This window comes from Panicum hallii, chromosome 3 (assembly GCF_002211085.1).
Source record: "Panicum hallii strain FIL2 chromosome 3, PHallii_v3.1, whole genome shotgun sequence".
Classification (NCBI taxonomy): domain Eukaryota; kingdom Viridiplantae; phylum Streptophyta; class Magnoliopsida; order Poales; family Poaceae; genus Panicum; species Panicum hallii.
In genome coordinates this window covers 9,505,902-9,528,683 of record NC_038044.1, presented here as the reverse complement: position 1 = coordinate 9,528,683, position 22,782 = coordinate 9,505,902, and the positions used below count along the sequence as shown (strand labels likewise).

At 48.0% G+C, this 22,782-nt stretch overlaps 4 protein-coding genes across 5 annotated transcripts; 3 read left to right on the top strand and 1 right to left on the bottom strand.

Moving 5' to 3' along the window:
• Positions 1 to 692: 692 nt before the first annotated feature.
• LOC112885893 (thioredoxin-like 2, chloroplastic) lies at positions 693 to 4,195 on the top strand. Its single transcript, XM_025951586.1, has 4 exons — positions 693 to 1,090; positions 1,793 to 1,978; positions 3,311 to 3,475; positions 3,770 to 4,195. The coding sequence occupies exons 1-4, from the start codon at positions 905 to 907 to the stop codon at positions 3,905 to 3,907; spliced, it is 675 nt and encodes a 224-aa protein (XP_025807371.1). The 5' UTR covers positions 693 to 904; the 3' UTR covers positions 3,908 to 4,195.
• Positions 4,196 to 5,401: 1,206 nt separating this feature from the next.
• Positions 5,402 to 7,733, bottom strand: LOC112887539 (putative transcription factor bHLH041). Of its 2 annotated transcripts, none has more exons than XM_025953727.1 (5): positions 7,586 to 7,733; positions 7,422 to 7,506; positions 6,727 to 7,242; positions 6,289 to 6,645; positions 5,402 to 5,766 (listed from the first exon to the last, which is right to left on the bottom strand). In XM_025953727.1, the coding sequence occupies exons 1-5, from the start codon at positions 7,645 to 7,647 to the stop codon at positions 5,647 to 5,649; spliced, it is 1,140 nt and encodes a 379-aa protein (XP_025809512.1). In that variant the 5' UTR covers positions 7,648 to 7,733; the 3' UTR covers positions 5,402 to 5,646. The 2 variants fall into 2 exon arrangements, with proteins under 2 accessions (XP_025809512.1, XP_025809513.1); XM_025953728.1 differs by having other exon boundaries at positions 7,422 to 7,497.
• A 1,146-nt stretch (positions 7,734 to 8,879) lies between these two features.
• LOC112884000 (probable beta-1,3-galactosyltransferase 12) lies at positions 8,880 to 13,619 on the top strand. The gene is made up of 7 exons (XM_025949281.1): positions 8,880 to 9,428; positions 11,221 to 11,370; positions 11,472 to 11,554; positions 11,626 to 11,725; positions 12,184 to 12,297; positions 12,752 to 12,891; positions 13,143 to 13,619. Exons 1-7 carry the CDS (start codon positions 8,983 to 8,985, stop codon positions 13,238 to 13,240), a joined length of 1,131 nt encoding a protein of 376 aa, XP_025805066.1. The 5' UTR covers positions 8,880 to 8,982; the 3' UTR covers positions 13,241 to 13,619.
• A 6,979-nt stretch (positions 13,620 to 20,598) lies between these two features.
• LOC112883986 (NDR1/HIN1-like protein 13) lies at positions 20,599 to 21,946 on the top strand. Its single transcript, XM_025949266.1, has one exon. The coding sequence runs from the start codon at positions 20,742 to 20,744 to the stop codon at positions 21,621 to 21,623; it is 882 nt and encodes a 293-aa protein (XP_025805051.1). The 5' UTR covers positions 20,599 to 20,741; the 3' UTR covers positions 21,624 to 21,946.
• The last annotated feature ends 836 nt before the right edge of the window (positions 21,947 to 22,782 follow it).

Genomic DNA, 22,782 nt, shown 5'->3' with positions numbered 1-22,782 from the left:
TAGTTGTCCGGAACGGCAGAACCAGCCAAAAGGACTACATCAAGCTTCGTCGTTAGTGAAAATCCAGCATTTCCTCATAGCTGAAGAAACGGAATTCGTGCGAGAACCCACTGAACTGAAGCTGATTTTTTTTTTATAAGATATATTGCTTGCAACGTTTGTGTTTGAACAGCTCCGAAGCTTCTCGTTGTCCTATGTTGGTGCTCCATACTGTGCTTCCATCCCTCATCATGCCACGAAACTTCTGTGCTTAATTAAAACATGCCATGGCAACCTCAGTTATCTAATCTTGGCGATGGTTTTGGAATTGTGTTTGTCCTCTGAACCGTGAGAAGAGGAAGTGCCCGTTAAGATAGAGCCTCGCTGCTAGCATAATATTTGCTTTAGTACAAAGACATAAATTTAAACTAGCATAAGTCTGATGCAACCCGCTGACTTTTGAAATAGAGAGAAATCAATTGGTGACGCCACTTGACAAATATGACATTCTCATCCACCTTTGATCGCAAAATGAAGCTTCAATTCTGCAATAATCTCAGCGAAGTCGGTTCCTATTATGGGAGTAGTAGAAGTTCCTAGTTCAAAAATTGGCAAGTTCTCGAACAGCAGAGCTACTCATGCAGCTGCTGGGCCCACCCACCAGTGACAGCCAGCAGGACCTTTCTCGTGTAGAGCATCATTTTCCCTGCCCAAATCCCCCCACCCAGTCACGGCGACGCCATCCGCCTGGCAGCCCCATCTCCACCACACCCTCCCCGCCCCCGACGACGCAGCGGAGCGCGGCAGAGGCGGCCAGCGCTGACGCCTCACCAGTAGCTTCCGCCTCCCCGCACCCGGATGGCCCCCGGCGCTAGCGCCTAGAGCGGCGGCGGACTAGCGGGCGCCCGGAGCGCCTAGAGCCCGGATGGCCGACGCTCTCCTCCTCCCGCGCCGCTTCCTAGCCCCGTCCCCCTCAGCCTCCGCCTCCTCGTCGTCCGCCTCCTCATCCGCGCCGTCTCGCTGGGCGCTCTCGTCGCCCGGCTCGCCGCGGCGGGCGCGCCTGGCGGCCGCTCGCCCGCACCCGCGCCCTCGCCGGCTCGCTCGCCACAAGGTGCGCGCCCTCTTTATCCGAGCAGGAACTGGCTTGGTTGCCTGTCGGCCCGCGGAGATGTGGCGCTCCTTAGGGTTTCTCGGCGGTTTTTCCTCGTGCTGTGGTTGGGGGCGACCTCCTGACTCCTGTGTTGACCATGCGGAGGGCGGACGCTTCGTTTTGCGATTTTGTTGGTGGGTTGGGAGGCTCGTGGTCGCTGAAATGCTTTGGACTGTACACGCATCGACTTCGGTTTAGCCTGTGATTCTACGCCATTTAGATGAACGACCAAAATCTTAGGTGTATTTCATGGTTTGTCATGTTCCATTAAGGTTTTGATCCTCATTAGGAACTTTTGTTTATAAGGTAAATTCACTGAATTGTCGAATTACACCTGCTTGTTGTGTTGTTGAGTTGGATTTGGGAGTGCCTAGTGTTTAGTTCTGAATTTACAGTCATTTCTGAGGCCATTACATCTGAAAAGGAAATGCATAGTCCCTATCCACAGTTGTTGTCTAAGTTGTTGGGCAAGATGCGTGTGGTATATTCAATTGTTTGAATTGTCAACTGCGCTTTATTTTAGTTAAATTGTGCTAGTCTTGATTGGTTGAACTTGTGTGTGTTTTTAAGAAAGGCTTGCATCCTGTATTTAGTCAAGAGGGATGTCGTTACTTGGGTTATACTGCAGGGTGTTTGATGGTTTTGTAGTGTTGGCTGTCCCAGGTTCATGCGGCAGACCCAGAGAGCGGTGAGCAACCAAAATGGTGGGAGAAAAATGCTGGACCAAACATGATTGACATCCACTCCACAGTGGAGTTCTTGGATGCACTGAGAGATGCTGGGGACAGGCTTGTTATTGTCGAGTTCTACGGAACCTGGTGTGGTTCATGCCGAGCACTCTTTCCAAGGGTAATGTCGTGAATATAACTACTGGATGTTTGATTTGTCCTGCCTGAAGTGCGTCTTATTCCTATGTGTTCCTCACATAGTTAATTATGACTTTACATTGTTACACTGCTCATATAATTTTGGATGCACACAACACAATTAAATATTGTTTTTTAAAACAATGTAAATCGTTAAAAGAATGTGAAAGCATTAATTTGGTGTGATAAGATTAGGAAAGCACTAATTGTCAAATTATACACACTTTAGCAATGCCTAAGTTTAGTTCTGGTAGGTTCCACATTGGCTCAGTATTTGTCGGCCTTTCTTATTTGTCAAGAGTTTCATTTGATTAACTGAATTGGGAGTATTGTGGCAATTGGAGTTATTGCCAGTGACTTATTTTTTTTATCAACCCAGTGACTCCTAAGATGCTTGCAACAGTGTAATTTATTTCCTGGGGCAACTTAAAATGCATGGATTTCCATTGTGACAACTTTGAACTTTGAAGATTGTCATTAGGCTAATACTAAATAACACGGTCCTCATTTCTGGACTGTTTGGACTATAACATTGAGTAATGGAACTCCTTGGTTTCCCATTGTTTGTAGAATGTGATCTCAGGAGTTTCCATGGTTGCATGAAGGTATTGGAATCTTTTTAGAATGAAAGGAGCATAGGTATTTGCATGTAGGTCATGTGACACTCAGGTTGGTTATTTTTTTCCAACATTGAACATTTAATAAGCTCTCAAGTTTTATGGAGGAATTGACACTTGAGAAGCTGCCTGAAAAATTCACTGGAACTAAAAGATATTTAAGATTTTTTGTCTTTGCTACAATCCCTACTTTGAGCACAGTATCATTGGTCATCTAAGTAACCTACTTAGGTGTGCTGTGGATTTGTGTCCCTGCAACTGGCTTGACCTTTCCATTGATCTATATGCTCTGGTTATCAACTCGTCAGAATCTAGCTACTTTCTGCTCCACAATTCTGGTCTTTTTGTGGCTGCAACTATGAGCTGACTAAGATGCCTTAGGAGTTTGGATGATTACTAACAAAGCCTTTTAGTCTCAAGTAAGTTGGGGAGACTCCAAATTCTCCACAACAACATTCTCCTATCAACCCTGTCCGACTCCCATCAACTAGTACCTCATCGTGGACAAGGAGCATACACCAAGCAATAGACACTTACAGTGTTTGATCATGCTGAATATCTTGAATGTTTTTCTTTACCTACTTGTTATTCTGACAGTGTATATTCATTTACAATGCCATCTGATAATCTTGAAGTAGTGTTTATTGTTTCTGTACTTCATGACATCTGTTCTAAATTTGATGCTCTCATGACACCAGCTTTGCCGGACAGCTTTGGAGAATCCTGATATATTGTTTCTTAAAGTAAATTTTGATGAAAACAAACCAATGTGCAAACGACTGAATGTCAAAGTCCTTCCTTTCTTCCATTTGTATCGTGGAGCTGATGGGCTACTGGAGGCTTTCTCCTGTTCCTTGGCTAAGGTATGAACGCCTCACCTGTTGCTGCATGATATTGTTAGAGATAGGATGTTTCTTTACACATTTCCATGCCTTTTATTAATATCACTTTGCTGTGTTGGACAGTCATGTTTTACAATTTAGTAGATATACTATTTTAGACTTTTTTCGTTGATTTCATCCCTTCCATATGTTTCCATCTCAAAAGCTGTGCAAGAAGATGAGCTACACTTTTCTTTTTGCAACAGTTTGGCTGGAAATCATTCCGATTGTATTACTTGTGCGCATGTTTAAACCTAACTCCATTTGCAATTGCAGCTTCAGAAGCTGAAGGATGCCATTGCAATTCACAACACAGCCCGTTGCAGCATTGGTCCACCTGTCGGAGTTGGGGATGTTGATTTGCTGGACAGTGCGAGCCCACAGGAGAAACCTGCAGAAGCTAGCCAACGGTAGATTCTACAAGATTAGCTCGCCACTGTCCATCGCTTCTCCACCATCCTGCTCATTTTTCCCCATTCTAGATCTTACTGTAATCAGCTCAGGAGAATCTTCGGTGTCCCCGGTTAAAGAATCGGGTGTTGTATGGATTATTGTTTCGCATTCTTGAATGGGAAAGTTGTGTATTATAGCGTGTGAAACTTTTCCTTCTGTTGGACAGAAGAACCATAGAGTTGTACATCATTTTTCGAGTAAGGTACCACGAAGAATTAAGGGCCATTGTGGACCGTTTCATGTAGTCAATTCATTGTTTTTCGCCAAAGACAAGCAGCAATTGCTTGCGTGAAGTGAAGGTAATATCCGCCTAACATCGGCTTGAGTGCTTTTAATTTCTTCATCAGAAATTGAATTCCCATAGCTATAGTAATAATCTAAATCTTCTGACCCTTATGCTCAGGACCTATTTTGTTACCAGTGTTTGGAAATCAAAATTGCCGGATTTGAAATCTGTTATAGAAGCAGGCCCATAAAAAAAACATCGGAGGGTTACAGACTAGGAGTAAACAGTATGCGCGTATGAAAAGGGCAGAGTTTAGAACACTTTTTTTTTCCTTCTAAACGGTGATTTTCTTTCTGCAGAACAGCACATAATGCCAGGATGTACCTTGGACAGTTACATTATAATGAAAACAAACACGGCCGCATCATGTGAGCTGGTGCATCGTTTGGTCCAATCGTCTCGTCCGTTGAACATTAGCCATAAATCCCAGTGGCTTCTCCTCGGAATCTGCTGATCCCGTTAGGCATCTGCTGAGTGATGCATGGTTTCACATGTCATTATCCACTCTCCCTCATGAGACGGGGGTAATTTCCACCATTGAATTATTGATGACCTACTGCTATAGTGCTATAGTAGTCTAACTACTGGATATTCCCTCCATTTCAAATTGTAGGTTGTTTGGGTAAATCTAAATATAGATTTTGCTATGTATTTAGGCATGACGTATATCTAGATGCATAGCAAAACTTATATATTAAAAAGCCAAAAACGACCTATAAGGAGTATTTGTTATTAAGCTATATATTTTCCGTGTAGTTAATATGTAAACTATGATGCAAACTATTTGTTGGTGTACCTAATTTGTTCGAGAAATGAAGAAAGCTAGTTTCACGTGTGAATTTTCAGTGGTTTTACTGTTTAATTTCAAATATTGTTAGATTTTTGTACTTCCTCGTGTTCCATATTTGAATGAACATTGCGCTCAGCATCTTCATCATATTTGATAGTGATGTGGGAAAAGATGGCATGCCGGTCAGAGAGAAACATAGAATGTCAAGTGATCATCTTTCATCATTGCTGCTATGTACTTATATTTTCAAACTCTTCAGACAGCTCAGTGGCGTCTACTCGTAAGCATTGTCGTAAGTCTTCAGCTTCACAGACAACAAGGTCTTTTTCAGTTTTGTTTACATGCATGCATAGTTCTTTTACATGTTCATATTTTTTTGTCACAGGTTTCTTCTGTGAAGTAACTGTACTGTTACAAGAACAGTCTCATCAGGATACGAATCAAAATTGAACATCATCACAGAGCTTTTTCTTCGTTACTCCATTGACCTCCACATTCAGCTCAAGAATCAATAATAGTAACTCAGTCTCCTTGAATATGTCCATATGTTGGACATTTTGGTTGATTCCATTCATTGCTTGGTCATTTTGCTTATTTGGTCTTCTTAAAAACCACAAAAGTCAATCAGATACCCATTTCGACCGAAGGATCAAAGAAGCTTAGACTGTCTATCTTTGACTGCATCACACCCTTGACGCTCTTGATAACAGATTCTTTCAGGAAAATATCATCACATCTGCTAGTCTGCAGTGTTAAGCAAAAAAATTATGAGGTCACTTTTCTTAGAATCTATCTAGGAAAGAAAAAAATATTTTCTACCATTTATATTCATCAACCAAGGGTATACATCATATCAGGATGGAAAATAGTCATATACCTTTTCACATTATCCTAATCAAATGGTGAGGACTGATCTCAATTGAGAATCCCAGTCGTGTGATGTATCATTATATTTGAAAAAGTTGCGCTAATTGCAAACTCTAAAATAAAGTGTTACATTTTATTGTATACTTAGAGTTGTAATGTCCAAATATGTTCAACTAACTCAAAATCATGTGGAAATTTACTATGTTAGCCCGGTGTAAAAATAATTTATTCATAAGTCATGCTGATGGTTATATTTATAGCTTCATTTCATTGATAAACTATGCATGCATGACGAGTACTCCCTCCATACCAAAATATGCATCTAGATAAACATTGTGTCTAGATGCATAGCAAAAATTATGCATCCCATATTTTGGAACGGAGGGAGTATATTTGTACCTTCATTTGTAATGCTAAGGTTGTGCCTCTGCTGCCCGTGTCCATGTCCGCCAATCTGACATCCCCTAGCTCCTTGAGGCACTCAAGTATACCAACTACAGCATCCATGGCATTGCAACCTGACCTCACCACAATCTTCAGGTGAAATTCCTGTGATGTTTCCTCTGCTGCTCCTGCTGCTGCTCTATTGATATCGACTTCAATCTGTTCATCGGAAACATCATCTCGTTCACCTCCGTCGTCGCATTGGTGCTGCAATTCTACTAGCGTTCTGTTTCTCTCCTCAAGCTCAGATAATCTAGACTTGAGAGTGTTCACATAGTCCCTTGCTCTGATCAGTATGGATGCCTTATCTTTCTGCCATGACAGAAACAAAAAACATGATCAATTGATGCACATGCACGAGAAAGATGATGAATCGAATGCTTAATAAAGTACCTTGGGTGCAGGGGGGAGCACTGTCTTGAGAGCCTTGAAGCTGTCGTTGAGCTTCTCACGCCGCTTGCGCTCCGACAAAACGTGCTGCAGCTGGTTGCCGCAGATGCTCCCAGTGGGCGGCGCCACTGCCGCCAGTGCCATCTCCATCTGGTAACGCTGCCACTGGGCAAGCCTGACCTTGTGCATCCGTGCCAAGGCTGACATGGCCGCCTTGATCGCCCTCTGCCCGCCGGCGCCGGCGCCTGGCTTGGGCTTCTTCTTCGTGCTGAGGTGGCGGCTGTACGGCATGAACGCGCCGCGAGCATGGCCGTTCCTGCGCCGCGCTTGTTCCTGACGAGCTTCTTGGCATGTAATAAGTTCTTCCAGATTTGGGATCGTGTCAAGGTTGCTGCTCCCCGGCACAAGCGACGAGGCCTCGTCGGGACTTGCAGAGAAGGAGGCAGCAGGGAACGTCGACGACAGCGACGAGGGGGCCTCTGCGTGCCCATGCTCCTCCATGTCCATCAGCAGGTAGATCTGCGCTCACCGTGCAAGCAAGCAAGCATCATGCGCCCGCGATTAGTTCCATGAAACAGCCATATTTCATTTTAGGGCCGGGGTTACTAGCTAGATCGATGATTAAGATCGCGTCTTAATCTCACGTAGTACAAAGTTAACAAATGATGAGACTATATATGAGCGTGATCGATCGTTGCCTGTTCAAGCTGAAGCTGCTCCTCCACAAGCGAGCTGATCGGCAGGTCCTGCTCCTGCTGCAGCTCCGAGCCACGGCTGCGCTCACTGCAGAAGCAGAATAATCACCGCCAAAAGAAAAGAAGATGTAAATAAGACCCCATATAGCTTGTGCCAGCGTTCACACCTAGCTGCGCCCTCGCCAATTCCGCCGCTCTGGAACGGCGACCAGATGCCGCAGCCGTCCATGGCGAGCTCGCCGGCCGGCGAGGCGGCGAACGCTACCTTCCTTCCTGGCGGTGACCGATCCACCTACTGGCGGATACTGAGAAGACAAGTGAGCGAGCCCTGAGCAGGCGCAGTAGCTGTTCGTGCACGGAAAAGGTGACTATATATATTAAGATTTTGAATAGCCGGCTATTCTATATCTGCTAACCGCTATGATATTTAGCCCGCTAATACCGACTATAATCTATTAAATACAGCTATTTTATAGTCTGTTAGACGTTGTAACGGCAGTTCTGTGGCTAAACGCGGCGATTTAAACCCTCGTTATATATCGTCGGCGCGGAAGGGCTGCTAGCGCGGCGCCGGGCGCAGGCCGCGCAGCCGCGTAGCGCAGGCTACGTGGAAGCTTCAGGGCAAGGGTGTTGCGTCCTATTGCGTGCGTTGCTCTTTTTCACACACGCAGCCCGGGCCGGCAGCCGGGCGGTCTACTTGGGCTGCTGCTGCGGCTAGCTAGGTCTCGAGGTCGGCCGCGTTTTGACCCGGCGCCGGCGCCGGCGCTGTCATCTTGCTCTGCGCTAGCCGCCGGCCAGTACGGCGAGATACTAGGATGGCTACGGGCCGGCGACGAGGATTACAGGCAAGTGGCCTCCGATCCCGACCGTGCGTGTTTGATGTGATGCGACTGCTCGCGACCGTGCGTGTTTGATGTCATACGCCAAGATCAACAGTGTTCAGATGGTCCAAGCCGTGCAAGGACACATATGCCCAGCCAGTGTTGGAGGGTACTCCGATACAGTGCTGCGGTTGGACGAGTTGGAAGGATCACTGTTGGAGTGGGACGGGCACGGACTACGCTGGATGGAACTGGGCTTCCGCCCCGTGGCACCATTGTCCTGGAAGTGGGCTTCCATGTATTTGGGATAGGAGGCTTGTGGGCTGGCCCATTCTAACGAGTTTATGCCGCATAAAAACGAGATCAGCGAAAACGATCGGGATAAGGCTGAAACTGTTTCCTAATTTTTTGGCACCCATTTACATGGAGCTCCAACCTGTGTAAGAGAGGCAGAGAGCTAGCTAATCGCAACTGATTGTACTAATTCGATGTCCGATTAATCTTTTCCCCCCAAAAAATAAAGAAAAATCTGCAACTTTGACACAGATACAGTCAAATACACTCCTCAGATCACTGCTCGGCTTGGCAGTAGAAATAATAGTGTGTGGCTATCATATAAGCAAAGCTTAAACCCAAAGCAATGCCGCCCGGGCAGTCGGATCAGATCAAACCACCTCTACCTCCTCTGCTTCCGACCGGCGACCCCTACCTCCTTCTGGAACCTCCTAGAAGCAGCCGCAGCAATGCCGCTCCACCACCCCAAGCACCGCCACCACGACGACGACCTCCTCCCCTACCGCCGCTCCGACGACGAGGCCAAGCCGCGCCGCCCCTACACCCCCACTTTCCCCTCCAGCTCCTCCTCCCCCGGCTCCGCCAGCCGCCTCCTCGTCCTCTTCGCCGCGATCTGCCTCGTCCTCGCCGCCGTCTCCTTCGCCTTCGCCGTCTCCGCCAGCCGCGCCCGCCCGCCCCCGCCGCAGCCGCCTCCCGCGGCCGCCTTCCGCTGCGGCCGCGCCGAGGACTCGCTCCGGTCCTTCCTGGCGTCCTCCTCGCCTGGCCGCAACTACTCCGCCGCCGGCAGGGAGAAGGTGCTCGCCGTCGTGGGCGTCTACACGGAGCACGGATCCGCCGCGCGCCGCGCCGCGCTGCGGGCCACCTGGTTCCCGCCCAACCCCGAAGGCATCGTAAGGTTCCGCACACTCCCATAAGCTGGCTACCTTCTCCATTCGTGCTGCGTGGATCTGGCTAGATTCAAAATCTATGTCGATGCTGCTCGTGCTATGCTTGTACTAGAAGCCTGTAGCTGCGTTTGCGTGCCGAGCTGACACCACGATGGGATCTGTTAAAACATTACTTGTGGGCTTGCTGTTACTTGCATTTCTCCTCTACAGGTTTCTGGTAGCTTAGATCATTGCGTCGTCTGGTTCAATTGTGAATGCTCGCTCTTATGAACCTTGAAAAGTGGATGATTTTACGATTGTAGGTGTTGCAAACACAGGGCATGTACTATTCAATAGGGCAGTGCAGGGTGAGTCTTAGTAATTTTGGGATGTTTGGTAGCTGACTCTAGTTACCGTAATTTGACTTCTCGTGGGGCGTGAATTGATTAATAACATGACCTCCACAGAAAGCAGTTACAGCGTTCTATTGAATATAGCAGAAATGAGCAAATCAGCAGTCATGAAAAGTTGAAGTAGCAATACAAATTTGATTCCATCATGTGACACACTAATAAATTATATTTGCATATTGGAATTAGATTGCAATGCAATTCTAGTCGTTTATGAAGTAGGAGAGTGCACAGTGTTGTATATCAAGCGTCACAAATGCATAGTAAAAAGTGTACATCAAGACTCGGTTACCAAAATAGATTTGATATCTCTATCAGACCACTGAGCAAATGATCATTTCTCATTCAAAGCAGATCACACATGCAAATTTTCTTTTTCTTTAGATGAAAAAGTGTGTTGGAAGCTTAGTAGCTTGTTTATAGGGAAGATATGCTAGCTACTTTTTATTTGGGAGCTTTAAGTGGTGAGTGTGCATAATGCAATGAAATCGGCAAAAGAAAAGGAGGATAAAAACTTTTTACTGTGCTGATTATAGGACGATTTCTTGGCGCAGTTTTTTACATTTTACAGTCTAGTGTCAACACAGTAAGAAGAAATGCAAATCACTGTTTGAGGCTTTGCAATGTAGACACAAAAAGGCAAGGTGACTTGCTACAAAGCTAGTAATGTCACAAGCTACAGGGTTATTTTGGTTGCTGAGGACTATGAGACTGTCTCTGGAGGGTGTGGATATGGAACCAAATAGATTGGCACCTCGAAATTTTATAATCTTCTCGATTTTATGTTTTTTGTCATTTAGTTTAGAATTAACATTTTTACCGTTTGTTTCCAAGTTGCATTCAGGTGCATCCTGTGTTTCTTGCACAATTTTACATACATAACGAAGTGTTATGTTACAGTATATGCTTTTCAATGCAGAAGCAAAGAGGGTTGGAGTCTGCACGGGTCAAACTGTGCCTTAGATTTTGAGAAGGAGTATTTGATTATACACATGCTCATAACTGCCACTGTGACTAGAATCCTCCTTTCAAATATAAAAAAGAAAAAACAATTTTACCTAAACATCTGTGTCCTGAGTTTTCTTTTTATTTCTTAGTTTTTCTTTTCAAATCACATGTCTGAATCCAAGTCGGGTTTCGGACTTGTGCCCATGTGCAAGTTTTTCTTTCATCATTGCTAAATGAGAAAGAGATCTGAGTCAGATTCCGACACCGTTCTTGTGTCCATGTAATGCTGCAAAGAGATATATAGCACAACCATGTTGAGCCTCTACTGCCTCTTGTTCAGGCCATTCATTGGCTATATTGTCTAATAGGAAAACTGTTTATACTATTTTTCAACTTTTGAGATGCCAGTAACATGTTGAACCTCGTTTGGGCTTACGTTGCTCCTTTACTCTTCTTGTCGCAGCTTGGAACATGGAACTGGGTTAACTTTTAGGTTTGTGGCTGTGCGGCCCAAAGACAAACAAAAAATGGAAGATCTTCAGAAAGAGGCTGGCATGCATCATGACTTCTTGTTTATTGATGCTGATGAGGATACAAAGTCGCCACAGAAGATGTAAGCTTGTCTAAGCTTTGACCATTGCATTTGTAAAATTTTACCTATGAACTTACACGTGATTAATGTCTCTATCCTAATTTTCATTACCCATGTGACAGGTTAGCATTTTTCAAAGCAGTTTATCATATGTTTGATGCAGAATTCTATGTCAAAGCTGATGATGATATCTATTTGCGCCCAGGTGAAGTCAGAGGTTATGTTTTACAGTTTCTTAGATCCATTACATGACTCATTTTCATACTTCTGAGACAGATAGACTTGCTGCTCTTCTTGCGAAAGAAAGACCTGAGCACCGGACTTACGTTGGTTGCATGAAGAAAGGACCAGTTGTCAATGATCCAAATATGAAATGGTAAGTTCAAATTCTGAGACATGTTTCTTCTAAATTTCATTGAGATACATCTCTTTACAAATGAAATGGTCATTTCATATTCTGGGACATATGTTGCTTTGATTCACTTGCATCTCTTTTCGTACATGCAACTGTTTTGAAGTGCTGAATTTGCTATTGCTAAATTGTAACAATACTCATGGCATGTACTGATACCATCTTGGCTATGAAGTCTTTGACAACCCTGTTCAGCGATCATGTCTGTTAATAGTTCGTAGATTTGTAGTGCCATACTGGTTTTTTTTTCTATAGTTGGAGTCCTTTTGTATTTTGTATACTTGGCTATTGGCTTAGAACATCAATACATCAGTAGCCCTTTTCAAATTATACCTTTATTAAACATCAATACATCAGTAGCCCTTTTCAAATTATACCTTTATTATTGTTGCTTGATGCAAGAGTTTCTGTTTATATTGCAGGTACGAGAGTTCATGGGAGTTGTTAGGCAATGAGTACTTTGTGCACGCATCTGGTTCACTATATGCTCTTTCTTCTGAGGTGGTTGAAGCTGTAGCTACTGCAAAGAGTGAAAGGTTCGTCAGTTATAGTTTCTTGGGCTTTCTTTTCAACCATAACATGGGAAATCATTATCCGCGTATTGTGTGCATCCAAGAAACTCAATGTCGATAATTGTTATGCACAAAGTGCACTTAGACAATGCAAAGGTACAGCTGAGTTTTTGTTTGTTGCATGTGTTCTTAAAATAATTTGATTGATCTTTCATTTCTCATGAAACATGAAGTGCACTAACCTGGGTTTTGTTGATCCAAGAAACATTTAGTGTACATGTAAGTTTAAGATGTGCTGAGTATACCTGAATTTACAGACTTTACAATAGTAGTATAGTTGCTCTATGTTATGAGCACCAAATGAACTGTAGGATCATGACAATATTAATTTGTCCCAGCATTTTTTTATATTACCGCTTTCCTTGCTTTTTTGTTCTTGTAATTTCCAAATAGTCACTATCCCTTTGTGCTACCCCAGCTTAAGGATGTTTGATTATGAAGACGTTACCGTTGGTGCATGGATGCTTGCCATGAATGTAAAGCATGAAGACAACCGTGCAATGTGTGATCCAACATGCACTCCCACCTCCATTGCTGTGTGGGATAAGAAATGTTCAGGTATATTTGCATGAACTATTTATCTCAGAATCTTAGTGGTGCTATGAGGGAGAAATTGTCAAAAGCTGTGTTAATTTTTGCATCGAATCTTCCTATTTCTAGTAACTGCAAAATGCCTTCGTACCTCGGCCATATCATCGTTGCCTAGGACTATTTCTATGATAGAATTAATCTGATGCCATTTATTTTGGCTCAAGCACATGCATGGAGATTTCAGCAGAAGTTAAAAGGTCTTCATTATTCCGTTCCAGGTTCCTGTAACATCACCAACAAAATAAAGCAGCTTCACAACACCACTTTGTGCTCAAAAAGCCCAACATTGCCGCCTGAGGTCGAGGAGGAAGAGTAGAATTGTATGGATTTCTGGCCCTTAAAACCTCAAAGGGGCTGTTTATCTGTGGTGCTGAAGGCTTGCCAATCAGAACAATCAGATTTCTGCTGTTCCGATTCCAACAGCGATCTTCCTGCACCTTGCCACCGGAGAGCTCCTGAAGAAAGCATACATATAGCATCACACAACACCGATAGTATTTTGAGTGTATACCCCCTGATTGAGCAGTGCAAACAACAAAATGATGGATGTAGGTTCAGTTATGTACTTTTCAGCTTCCACCAATTGTTGGGGGGCATTCCTCCCGTCCTGTTGCAGCGAGGGAGCGGACTGCAGGCTGACATCAATTTCGTGCTCGTTGATGTATATATGGGCACACATGCCTCTGTGATTCCCATTCTGCGGTTTCTAATCGGACGGTTAATATCACTTTGATTCCTGGATTCCTGAATCCTGATAGATCTTGTTGACTGCCGGGCATCATCACCCTTTTACCCTTGCATTTTGCTACATCGCTGACAACTGAAACACAAAACTGGTTCCTCCTCTCCCGCTGCCTACACTAAGCACGAGAAACCAATGTCATTTGTGCATTCTCACTATTTCTCACATCAGCGGCGGGCGTGTAGGTATCTGATTGTTTGATTTGCTGTGCCGTGCATTTTGGTTACTGGACCTCCAAATTGTTGTACTAGCATGGTTCTGGTGCTCCTCGTGCGTTTGTCATGTCCTACTGTTACGCGTCAACTTCAACGGCTCAACAACCGGGCGTCGGTTTCCTTACGGTGATTGTGGCACTCTCTTGCCGTGATCACTTGGGCCTGAAGCTTCCCATATCCATCTGCTGAGACCATGGAGCTGAAAAGCTTCACCAGGAATACTCATTGCCACCCGCTACGGGTTGTTATCCATCTGTCCCGCTCGAGAGCAAGTTGCAACGAACGATACGTGGTGGGCGTGAGCCGTAGAAGTAGTAGCCACTCTTTTTTTGGTTCTTTTTTCCTTTTTGACTCGGAAGTAGTAGGTACTTGGCACCGACGAGGTGGGAGACGAAAGGGAGAGGGAGCATCTCGTTATCGTGAGACAAATCGGCTGCCCCCGCCGAAGCCGTGGGGCCCTGGTCCAAGAAGATCGCGCTGCGAGAGAGTGAGACAAGGCCAGGCCCCAGGGATCGGACGCCTGTCGGTCGGCCCACGCGGACCCGCTCGCCTCGCCGGCGGCGGCGGCGGTCAGTCCCCCGGACTCCGGCGGAGCTCGGATAGATTCGCTGCGATTTCATAGGGATGAAGCTCGGGTCCTCAGGAAATCAGAGAATTCTCCCCCCGGTTCAGGCAACACCTGTTCCTGTGGATAAGAACTGGCAAGAGCATAAGGTGCAGCCACACGACATGGAACGGTTGCGCGCCCAAAGAGGAGTGATGAGTCGTGGCGAGCAGCCGGGCGTGGCCTTTAACTCCGGCGGCACGGCACGGCACGGCACAGTGGACGGGCCGGGCACCCTGGGTGGGCGACCCTGCCTGCCGGAGTCAACGCGCGCGTGAGCGAACTCGGACAGGGCGCGGCAGCTGCAGAGGGACGACGAGCAGCCGGGCGCCGCGCGAGATCTGTCGGTGTCGGTGTCGGTGCGCGCCCACAGGTGCAAGACCAACCGCCGCCCGGCCGGCCGCGGAGCTAGCTAGGAGCGCAAGCAAAAGCAGCGCGTGGCGTGGCGCGGGGCCCCGTCCGTGTCCCGCCGTGGTGGTGCCGTGCCCGTGCAGGGCGAACGAACGAGCGCGGATCCATCCATCGCCCCATCACCACCCGACGCGGCGTACGGGTACGGTGTCGGTCGGTCCCTCCCCCCGCCGCGTCGCGCGCGCGCGCGCACGGCCCCGCCTCCGCCCTTCGATCCGAGATCGCCGGCCGGCCGGCCGGAGCTCCAGCCAGGGCGGCCGTGCTAACTGCTAACCAATGAATGCACCGATCCGCCGAAGCGTGGGCCGGCCGTTTCGGGTCGGTACACCTTGCACGCGCGTGGTGTGGCGTGCTTTGATTTCGCCGCACCGTGAGCACAGTTGTCGTTGTTGCCGCCGGAGTCGGCTGGCCAATCGATCATCAGCTAATGAGCACCTTTTTTTCCCCGGTCAAGCGCGTGACCGCGCGCGTACTCGACGTCGGTGTGGCGCCGGGGCTCCCGGGCGTCCACCGCAGTTCGGGTGCGGCGTCGTTTTCAGGGCGATCCCTCTTTGGTAACGATATATTAAGAGGAAACGAGAATCGTAGTACTCAATGATCGATGCATTCAAGTTGGTTAGCTAGTTTCGTGGTAGTACTTTGGCAAAAAAGGAGAAAGGTTTCGTGGTAGTACTAGTCAATAACCATTACATATTGATGAAGGCTTGGAGCTTACCTACCTTGCGCGACACGTGAGGTAGCTAGCTCTGCTAGCTAAAACAATGCTTAAAAAAGAATAAAAGCTCTAGCTAAAACAATGTGCTGCCTATTACGACCTGCAATAACGCGCCGCACTATAGCGTAGTTTATTTTGTAACGAGTATTTGACGCCATGGTACGCCTAGAAACAATAAACAAAATTGTATTTAGCTACATCTGACAATAAGAGTACTTTATACTGATGCTAGGGCATGGGTTCGTCTGCTGCCAAGGGTGGAGCCATGAGGGTGCAAGGGGCTGGAGCCCCCTAGAGCTGCTGCGATATGGGAAGGAATAAAGAGAAAAATGAGGGGAGGAAGGAAGAAAAATGGAGATATAGAGGAGGAGGAAGGAGCTCAGCCCCCTTCAATAAATTTCTGCATCCGCCACTGTCTGCTGATCTAACGGTAGTGCTCTTTTTCTTAAATAGCAATACACATAAGATTACGGAAGAAATCGCTGGACTCCCAGTCAACGAGCTACCGTGCTGGAGTGCAAGAATTTTTTTTACCGTGTGGTGCTTGCTTCGAAGCTCGTGCACGCCGACTCATGCGGTGGGAAACAGAGCCCTATCCGCTTGCTCCGTGCGGGCCCAGTAGTCATCCTTACCTCGCAAACAAACTGACAGTAACTCACCTCCTCCTGCTACGTTGTGAGGCCTCTCCAAGTCGGTGCACCCCTTGCGGCCCTTCTTCTATGTTGTCATCTGGAGAGCAGATAGACGGTCGTATCGTCAATGTGACGTGACGGTTTCTTCTCCTCCTTATTATTTTTCTCTCTCCCTTCTTATTCCAAATCCGTTCTCCTGCGAGCCTCTCGAACTAGATCTGCTTTGCAGTCACCATATAGAATGCGTATAGGCAAAGATGGAAGGAAGCGGCAAGCAAAACCACGAGACTTCACAAAATTTCGGATTCTTAGGTTGTTAGTGCGTACAGGGGATTCTGAAATCCTAAATTGTAGTAATATATAACACAACTAAAATGATAGAGATAGTGCCGAAGCAGCAAGAACAGTATGGTGAGTCAGTATATCTACCTCTCTCTTCATTGGATCTGGTTTCATTTAGATGCAATAATTTTATTTATGATTGCATAACACTACTCCAATATCAGCGTTAAACGGGTAGTTTTCCATATCGCAGGCACCGAGCAGTCCTATAGCACAGCCGCCGCCACCCACCGACTCACCGAGGCCATGGAGCAGCGCCGGTGCCGATACAATGTGCAAACTGCAAAGGAGATGACTACTGAAGGCCTGTCGGAAGTACATCGAGCTTTAAAACTCCGTGAGGTTGTACACCTCTGGGCTGGCAAACTTAGTTGCAAAGTAAGTGCACGCCATCCACAACAGGTGGCAGCTCATGAGCTCCATCGATTTGCTGGGAGCAGCTCCGCAAATACCATAAGTTATTCTACTCAATCTTGCATTTGCATACTATGTGTTCTGCGATATGTCTCTTTGGTGCATACAGCATATCTACCGGTAGCGAAGTTAAAGCAAATTGAAGGGGTATGCCATGTTTGCCTTGTGGGTGATGGAGCTGAGCCATGTGTAGTGCATATATGGTTAAAAAAATTAGATCTAATCACTATCTTTTATATTTTTTCTATGGGTACATTGGCACCCCCCCTGATATTTACCCAACATAGTTTGAGAGCATATCTGCTTTTTTGCAGGTGACATCTTTATAAAAGAAAAGCAAATGGCCATTTTCTCTACATCAGTCTGGTTTTGCATTGGATTGGTCAGCTCCTGCCAAATTGTTGATCGCTAATATTGGCTATTCTATTAGCCTGCAATTCCATCCATGCATGTTTTCTAAAAATACCAAGGTACAACACTATACATAGTTGTTTGAATAATATGAATTTCTGGACCTATGGAATTTACAATTCTCAATGCACATTTCTCCTTCACGTTGCAACAAAAAGCAAAAAGGTGACCAACCAAACGAAGTTCAGGCATTGTTTCTGACGAATGTAACAATTTGATAATTCGATGTTTAGAATCAGATCGCCTCGCTGAGAAGATGGACAAATTGGATTCTTGCAGGCTTACACCATCACAGGCACTGCCCATCCGCACGGGCGCAGCGTAGCGCGCTTGCCATCCTAGTATACTACATCACTACTACTACATGCTAGCGGTAAACCGGTTCATGCGCATCCCCTCACATGTGTCGGTGCAGGAGGCGTTAGTTGGAGGGCACAGACATTATAATTGTGCTGCATATATACATTTTTTTTGGAACTGCGTGTGGGGTGCATTATGCGAGGCGATCACTACTCCTCTACGATGGGGAGCTATATATTCATCTGATTTTTGGCGCACCAACTTGTACTTCGTCGGAATATATGTGCTGTGCTTGTAGCGACGGTGCCAAACTGTCGCCGCCTCCAGATTCTAGGTTCTTCGTCCAGCAAAGCCCACATTGCCCATTCATGTGGAACCGAAGACGGTAGATGCCGCCAAGAATGCAGGGGGCTCCCGGTACCAATCGAGGATCCCAATTCCCACGGTACAAACACCCCCACCCCTGGTAGCTGAAGCAAACTGTGGTTGGTTGGTTGGGTTGGCCACTTGGTCATCACCACTACCCCTGCATGCCTCTGATCAGCCGCTAGTGAAGTGAGCATACTGCCACGCGCGCCGGATGAACAGCCCTGCTGCCGTTGCCCGGCAAACCCGGTCAACCTCTCCACGCCTAGCCAAAGCCTCACATGCGGCATTCCCTCTCCAATTTCTCACGGCCGGGCTTGTATGGTCAGAGACTGAGAGTCGTCGGAGCCTGTTCGGTCAGACCCGCGGCTGGGCTTCCAGTTTCCACACGGTGCTCTCACCCGGATGGTCAGCTCCTGCATGCTCCTTGCGCTGCACATTCATGCCTGCCTGCCGGGTGCCGCCAGCGCCGTGAGCGAGTGCACCACACAGCGCCGCCGCGCGCTTCCTAGCAAGTTTCGACCGACGAGAGCGACGGCGACGGGCCGCCATGGGAGCAAGGCCGGTCAATTTCAGTGCGGACAAGGTAGCGGCGCCCCAAATCCGATCCCGACGGGTTAGGCTGCAGACATGCATGTGTCGAGCATGTTCTGCCGGCGCCACAGGGCATGGCAGTTGACTGGGCGGGCCTAGCCCAAGTTTCAACCTCGTGCATAATTCAGAAATCTGGTTGCTCCATCGGGTACTCATGTCATGTTACCTCTCCGATAAATTAAACAACGAAAAAAATCTAATGGTCCCCTTTAGTTTCGAAGAGGTGGAGTTTAGTCATATCACATAAAAAAGAATCTTACTATTTAAAAATATTAAATAAAATCTGTTTATAAATTTTTTTCACAGATCAGTGCTAATTCGCGAGGCGAACACAATAAGTCTAATTAATCTATAATTTGCTACAGTAATTATCAGCTAATTATAGATTAATATAACTCTTTAGATTCGTCTCGCGAATTAGACAAGAGGTTCTGCAATTAGTTGATTAGTTTTATAAATATATTTTATTTAATACTTCTAAAATAATATAATACTTTTTTATATAACAAAACTAAAATTTAACCCCCCAGAATTGAACACGCCCCCTAACCGCTATCGGAAGCCAGACAGCGGAAGATTGATCTGGATCATGTGACATCCCATCCCCTGAAACGAGCACCCCCGGACACGGGCGCGGCCAGGGTGGGCGCCCACTACGACCTGGCTATAGCTAGCTGTTCCTCCTGACCCGCGGGCCCCGGCGAGGCTGGTTGGATTCGGCCTGTTTCCAGGGCAGCGGCGGGCGGAAGGGAGGAGGCGGTGGCCGGAGCCGCACGACACCGCCAGCGGGGACGCCGTCGTGCCAATTATTTGCCGACCCGCTCGCTCAACATGCACGGGCCTCCAGGTAATCCTTTCCTGCTAATCACACACAGGTTGGAAACCGCAGGGCTCCTCCTCCAGATCCTCAACAAATCTGTAAACCCAGCTGTGCCTTCTCACGCGAAAATTTGGAATCTAGTGAGTGTTTTTTTAAAAAAAGATAGAGATAGAGAGAGAGAGAGAGACTATTAAGTGTAAACATTACACAGGGCCGTTAATGCGCCAGCGATCTATAGCCTGTTTTGGCAGTGATGGGACGATAACAGACGGGTTTGGCGTGAAACACTCGGTTTTGATCGCTGTCAGATGTCTCTGCCAGGTGCTGATCGAGATAAATAACCTGCTTTCTTCAACAAAAAAAAGAGAAAAGGATACGTAACCTGCTTGAGCGTAACGACAGCACCTACCCCCCAAAATTAAACTTACTGAAAGCGGCTCAAGACGCCGGAGTCAGAAAGGAAAGGCCATGGGGTGTTTAACTAGTGCTCTGCTCTGGTGATTGAGTTGCAAATGAGGAACACATGGGGATGAAAGTTCACTCGCCCGCTAAAGTAAGGCCTTGTTTGGTACAGGCAGCTAGCAAGTGATTTACTAGTGCTAAAAGTATTAACTGGAATGCTGCACCCATTGTTTCTCAGCTGCTGCTGGATAGGTATCAGCTGTGGGCATTTTGTCCCCTCAAGCATTCCTGCCTGCACAACTTTTTACAACCTGGAGATGAAAGTTGCTTGGGTGGCAATTCATTTGTGAATGGAAGAGTTAAAGACACCTGGTGTTAATAGGGTTGTACAAATAAGTTGCAGATTAGTACTTCGTCTTTTCTTTCTCAAAAAGTTAACCCAATACCAGAGAAGTGCAATATGGCGGTAACTAACACCGTTACCCAACGCAATGCAGCAGTACGCACACAAAAAAAGTTGCAAAAGACACCAATTGGCCCACTAAACCACCAAATTAAGTAGATGATTAGGGGCGGCGGGCCAATTAGCAAAGTAGTAGTGGTAACAGCAGATCATTAGGTGAGGTCGAGCTATCGATCGCGCGTAAGGGTGGGTGGTGACGCGTCGCTCTCCCTCTCTCTCCTCCCCTGCCCCCCTGCCTTATTAGATCTCGCCGCGTCCATTCAAGAACTCCCCAGGACCACCTCCAAGCCGCAGCAGCCCGCAGCACAACCGCTCCACCGGCCGGGGCCGCCCATCCATTTCCAAAGCCCGCCGCCACCGCTGCGTGCTCCGCGACGGCGGCGCCAATGGCCGACCGCGTCTACCCGGCCGCCAAGCCCAACCCGCCCCCGGCGGCCGCGGCCGCCAGCGGCAACGGCGGCGCGCCGGCATCGTTCCCGGCGCCCAAGTCGCAGATGTACCAGCGGCCCATCTACCGGCCGCAGGCCCCGGCCAAGCGCCGGCGCGGGCGGTCCTGCCGGTGCAGCTTCTGCTGCTGCTTCTGCTGGGCGCTGCTGGTGGTGATCCTCCTGGCGCTCCTCGCCGCCGTGGCGGGCGGCGCCTTCTACCTCCTGTACCGCCCGCAGCGCCCGTCCTTCACCGTCTCCTCCGTCCGCCTCGCGTCGCTGAACCTCACCTCCTCCGCCACCGCGCCGGTCCTCACCGACGCCATCACGCTGACCGTCACCGCCCGCAACCCCAACAAGAAGATCGTCTATCTCTACGGTGACTTCACCCTCTCGGCCGCCACGGCCGCCAACGCGCTCCCGCTGGGCAGCGCGACGGTGCCCGGGTTCGCGCACGCGGCCGGCAACACCACGGTGCTGACCGCCACCATCGCCTCCGACGCGGCGACGGTGGACCCCAGCGCCAGCGCCGACGTGAAGAAGTCCGGCGGGTTCAGCGTGGTGCTGGACGCGGACACGAGCGCGGGCGCCCGCGTGGGCAGCCTCAAGACGAAGAAGATCGGCATCCAGGTGCACTGCGAGGGCATCAAGGTGACCCCGCCGCCCCCGCCCCCGCCCCCGCCGGCGCCCAGGAAGGCCAAGGGCGGCAAGAACGGCACCGTCGCGCTCGCGCCGGCGCCGGCCCCGTCCGACGCCGACGCGACGACGAGCGCGACGGTGAGCACGGCCGCGCACTCGTGCAAGGTCAGGGTCCGCGTCAAGATCTGGAAGTGGACTTTCTAGGTACGGAAGCGGGCTGGCAGCGCATTACGATTAGGGGCTGGGCTGGAGCACGAGAGGTTTTCCAGGAAAGCTTTTTTCGCTTTGATATACGCACTATAATTTATTTACAGTTATTGTATTGGAGCAGACGAGTAGGAACCCATCCATGCGTGCGTCGCGTCGGTGTAAATTCCCCCCAGGCATTTTTCTTCTCGAGCTTTACTTCTTCTTATTTTGTTTTCTTGAAACACTTTTTTTTTGTGTCATTGAGTAGCGGGTGTATAATTGGGTGAGATCTGATATTGTACACTGTATAATTCGAATGGATTTATTTTAAGCTTGCAGGTGGCGGTGCTTGCTGCGCTTTAGCTGTAGAGGAGTGGAGGGGAGTAATTGGGAGCAGATTGCGGTAGCCCGTGGTAGTGCCAAGTACGCGCATCATTTACGCCCCGGCTCCCGCGGGATCTGCTGTTCTAGGGCCAAAGGGCCTGTTTAGATCATGCCGTAAAGGTAAATTTTTTTTGCAAAAACAGCGTTTTTGTCTTTACGCATCTAAACGATAAACGGACCGGCGTATTTTTTGCGTTTACGAGGTGGGAGCCGTAAACGTAAAAATCTGTAAAGTTTTACACCCCCATTTTGCGTTTACGGATCATCTAAACAGGTCCAAAGTTCTGCGGACGATTCAAATCTGGTGCGAGTGTGTTTTCAAACTTGAATAAGAAAATTTTTCCTGTTTAGAATGGCCGGCGATGAGCTGCTACTTATCACGGAGGCAGAGGCAAGTGCTTCGTGCTGAGGAGTGTCGGTAAAAGCGAGCCCGGCTGGGCACTCGTGTCCCTCACTCTAGTTTATGTCATCACCGGGCGCAAAAGATGGCGGCACTTTGGTGGCAGCGAGCGCATGATTAATCCGGCCGGGAGATGCGGCCTGCCTGCCCCGGCGACGGGATTAGAGGAGGGGAGGCCGGGCAGGCCATGTGACGGACAGCTAGCGATTGTTTGTTTGTTTCCTGCTGGTCTCTCAAGTCGTGACGTGCGGGGCAGTCGCGGCTTGTGGTGGTAGGAGGTGATAGCCTGGACTGCTTAATTAATTGATTGGTCGAGCTGTGGACGGATTAATTAGTAAAGTACGGCCGTTAAAGGTCAACATGAATGATTATGGCAGTCCCAACCCTCCA

What these genes read in the sequence shown, in the direction of transcription:
- LOC112883986 (XM_025949266.1), top strand. Translation starts at nt 20,742, where the DNA reads ATGGCCGACCGCGTCTACCCGGCCGCCAAGCCCAACCCGCCCCCGGCG.
- LOC112884000 (XM_025949281.1), top strand. Translation starts at nt 8,983, where the DNA reads ATGCCGCTCCACCACCCCAAGCACCGCCACCACGACGACGACCTCCTC. An exon ending in AACCCCGAAGGCATCGTAAG is followed by an intron (nt 9,429 to 11,220) that starts GTTCCGCACACT and finishes TTCTTGTCGCAG; the next exon opens with CTTGGAACATGGAACTGGGT. An exon ending in GTGGGATAAGAAATGTTCAG is followed by an intron (nt 12,892 to 13,142) that starts GTATATTTGCAT and finishes ATTCCGTTCCAG; the next exon opens with GTTCCTGTAACATCACCAAC.
- LOC112885893 (XM_025951586.1), top strand. Translation starts at nt 905, where the DNA reads ATGGCCGACGCTCTCCTCCTCCCGCGCCGCTTCCTAGCCCCGTCCCCC. An exon ending in GCCGGCTCGCTCGCCACAAG is followed by an intron (nt 1,091 to 1,792) that starts GTGCGCGCCCTC and finishes TGGCTGTCCCAG; the next exon opens with GTTCATGCGGCAGACCCAGA. An exon ending in GCCGAGCACTCTTTCCAAGG is followed by an intron (nt 1,979 to 3,310) that starts GTAATGTCGTGA and finishes TCATGACACCAG; the next exon opens with CTTTGCCGGACAGCTTTGGA.
- LOC112887539 (XM_025953727.1), bottom strand. Translation starts at nt 7,647, where the DNA reads ATGGACGGCTGCGGCATCTGGTCGCCGTTCCAGAGCGGCGGAATTGGC. An exon ending in ATTGGCGAGGGCGCAGCTAG is followed by an intron (nt 7,507 to 7,585) that starts GTGTGAACGCTG and finishes CTGCTTCTGCAG; the next exon opens with TGAGCGCAGCCGTGGCTCGG. An exon ending in AGCAGCTTCAGCTTGAACAG is followed by an intron (nt 7,243 to 7,421) that starts GCAACGATCGAT and finishes CGGTGAGCGCAG; the next exon opens with ATCTACCTGCTGATGGACAT.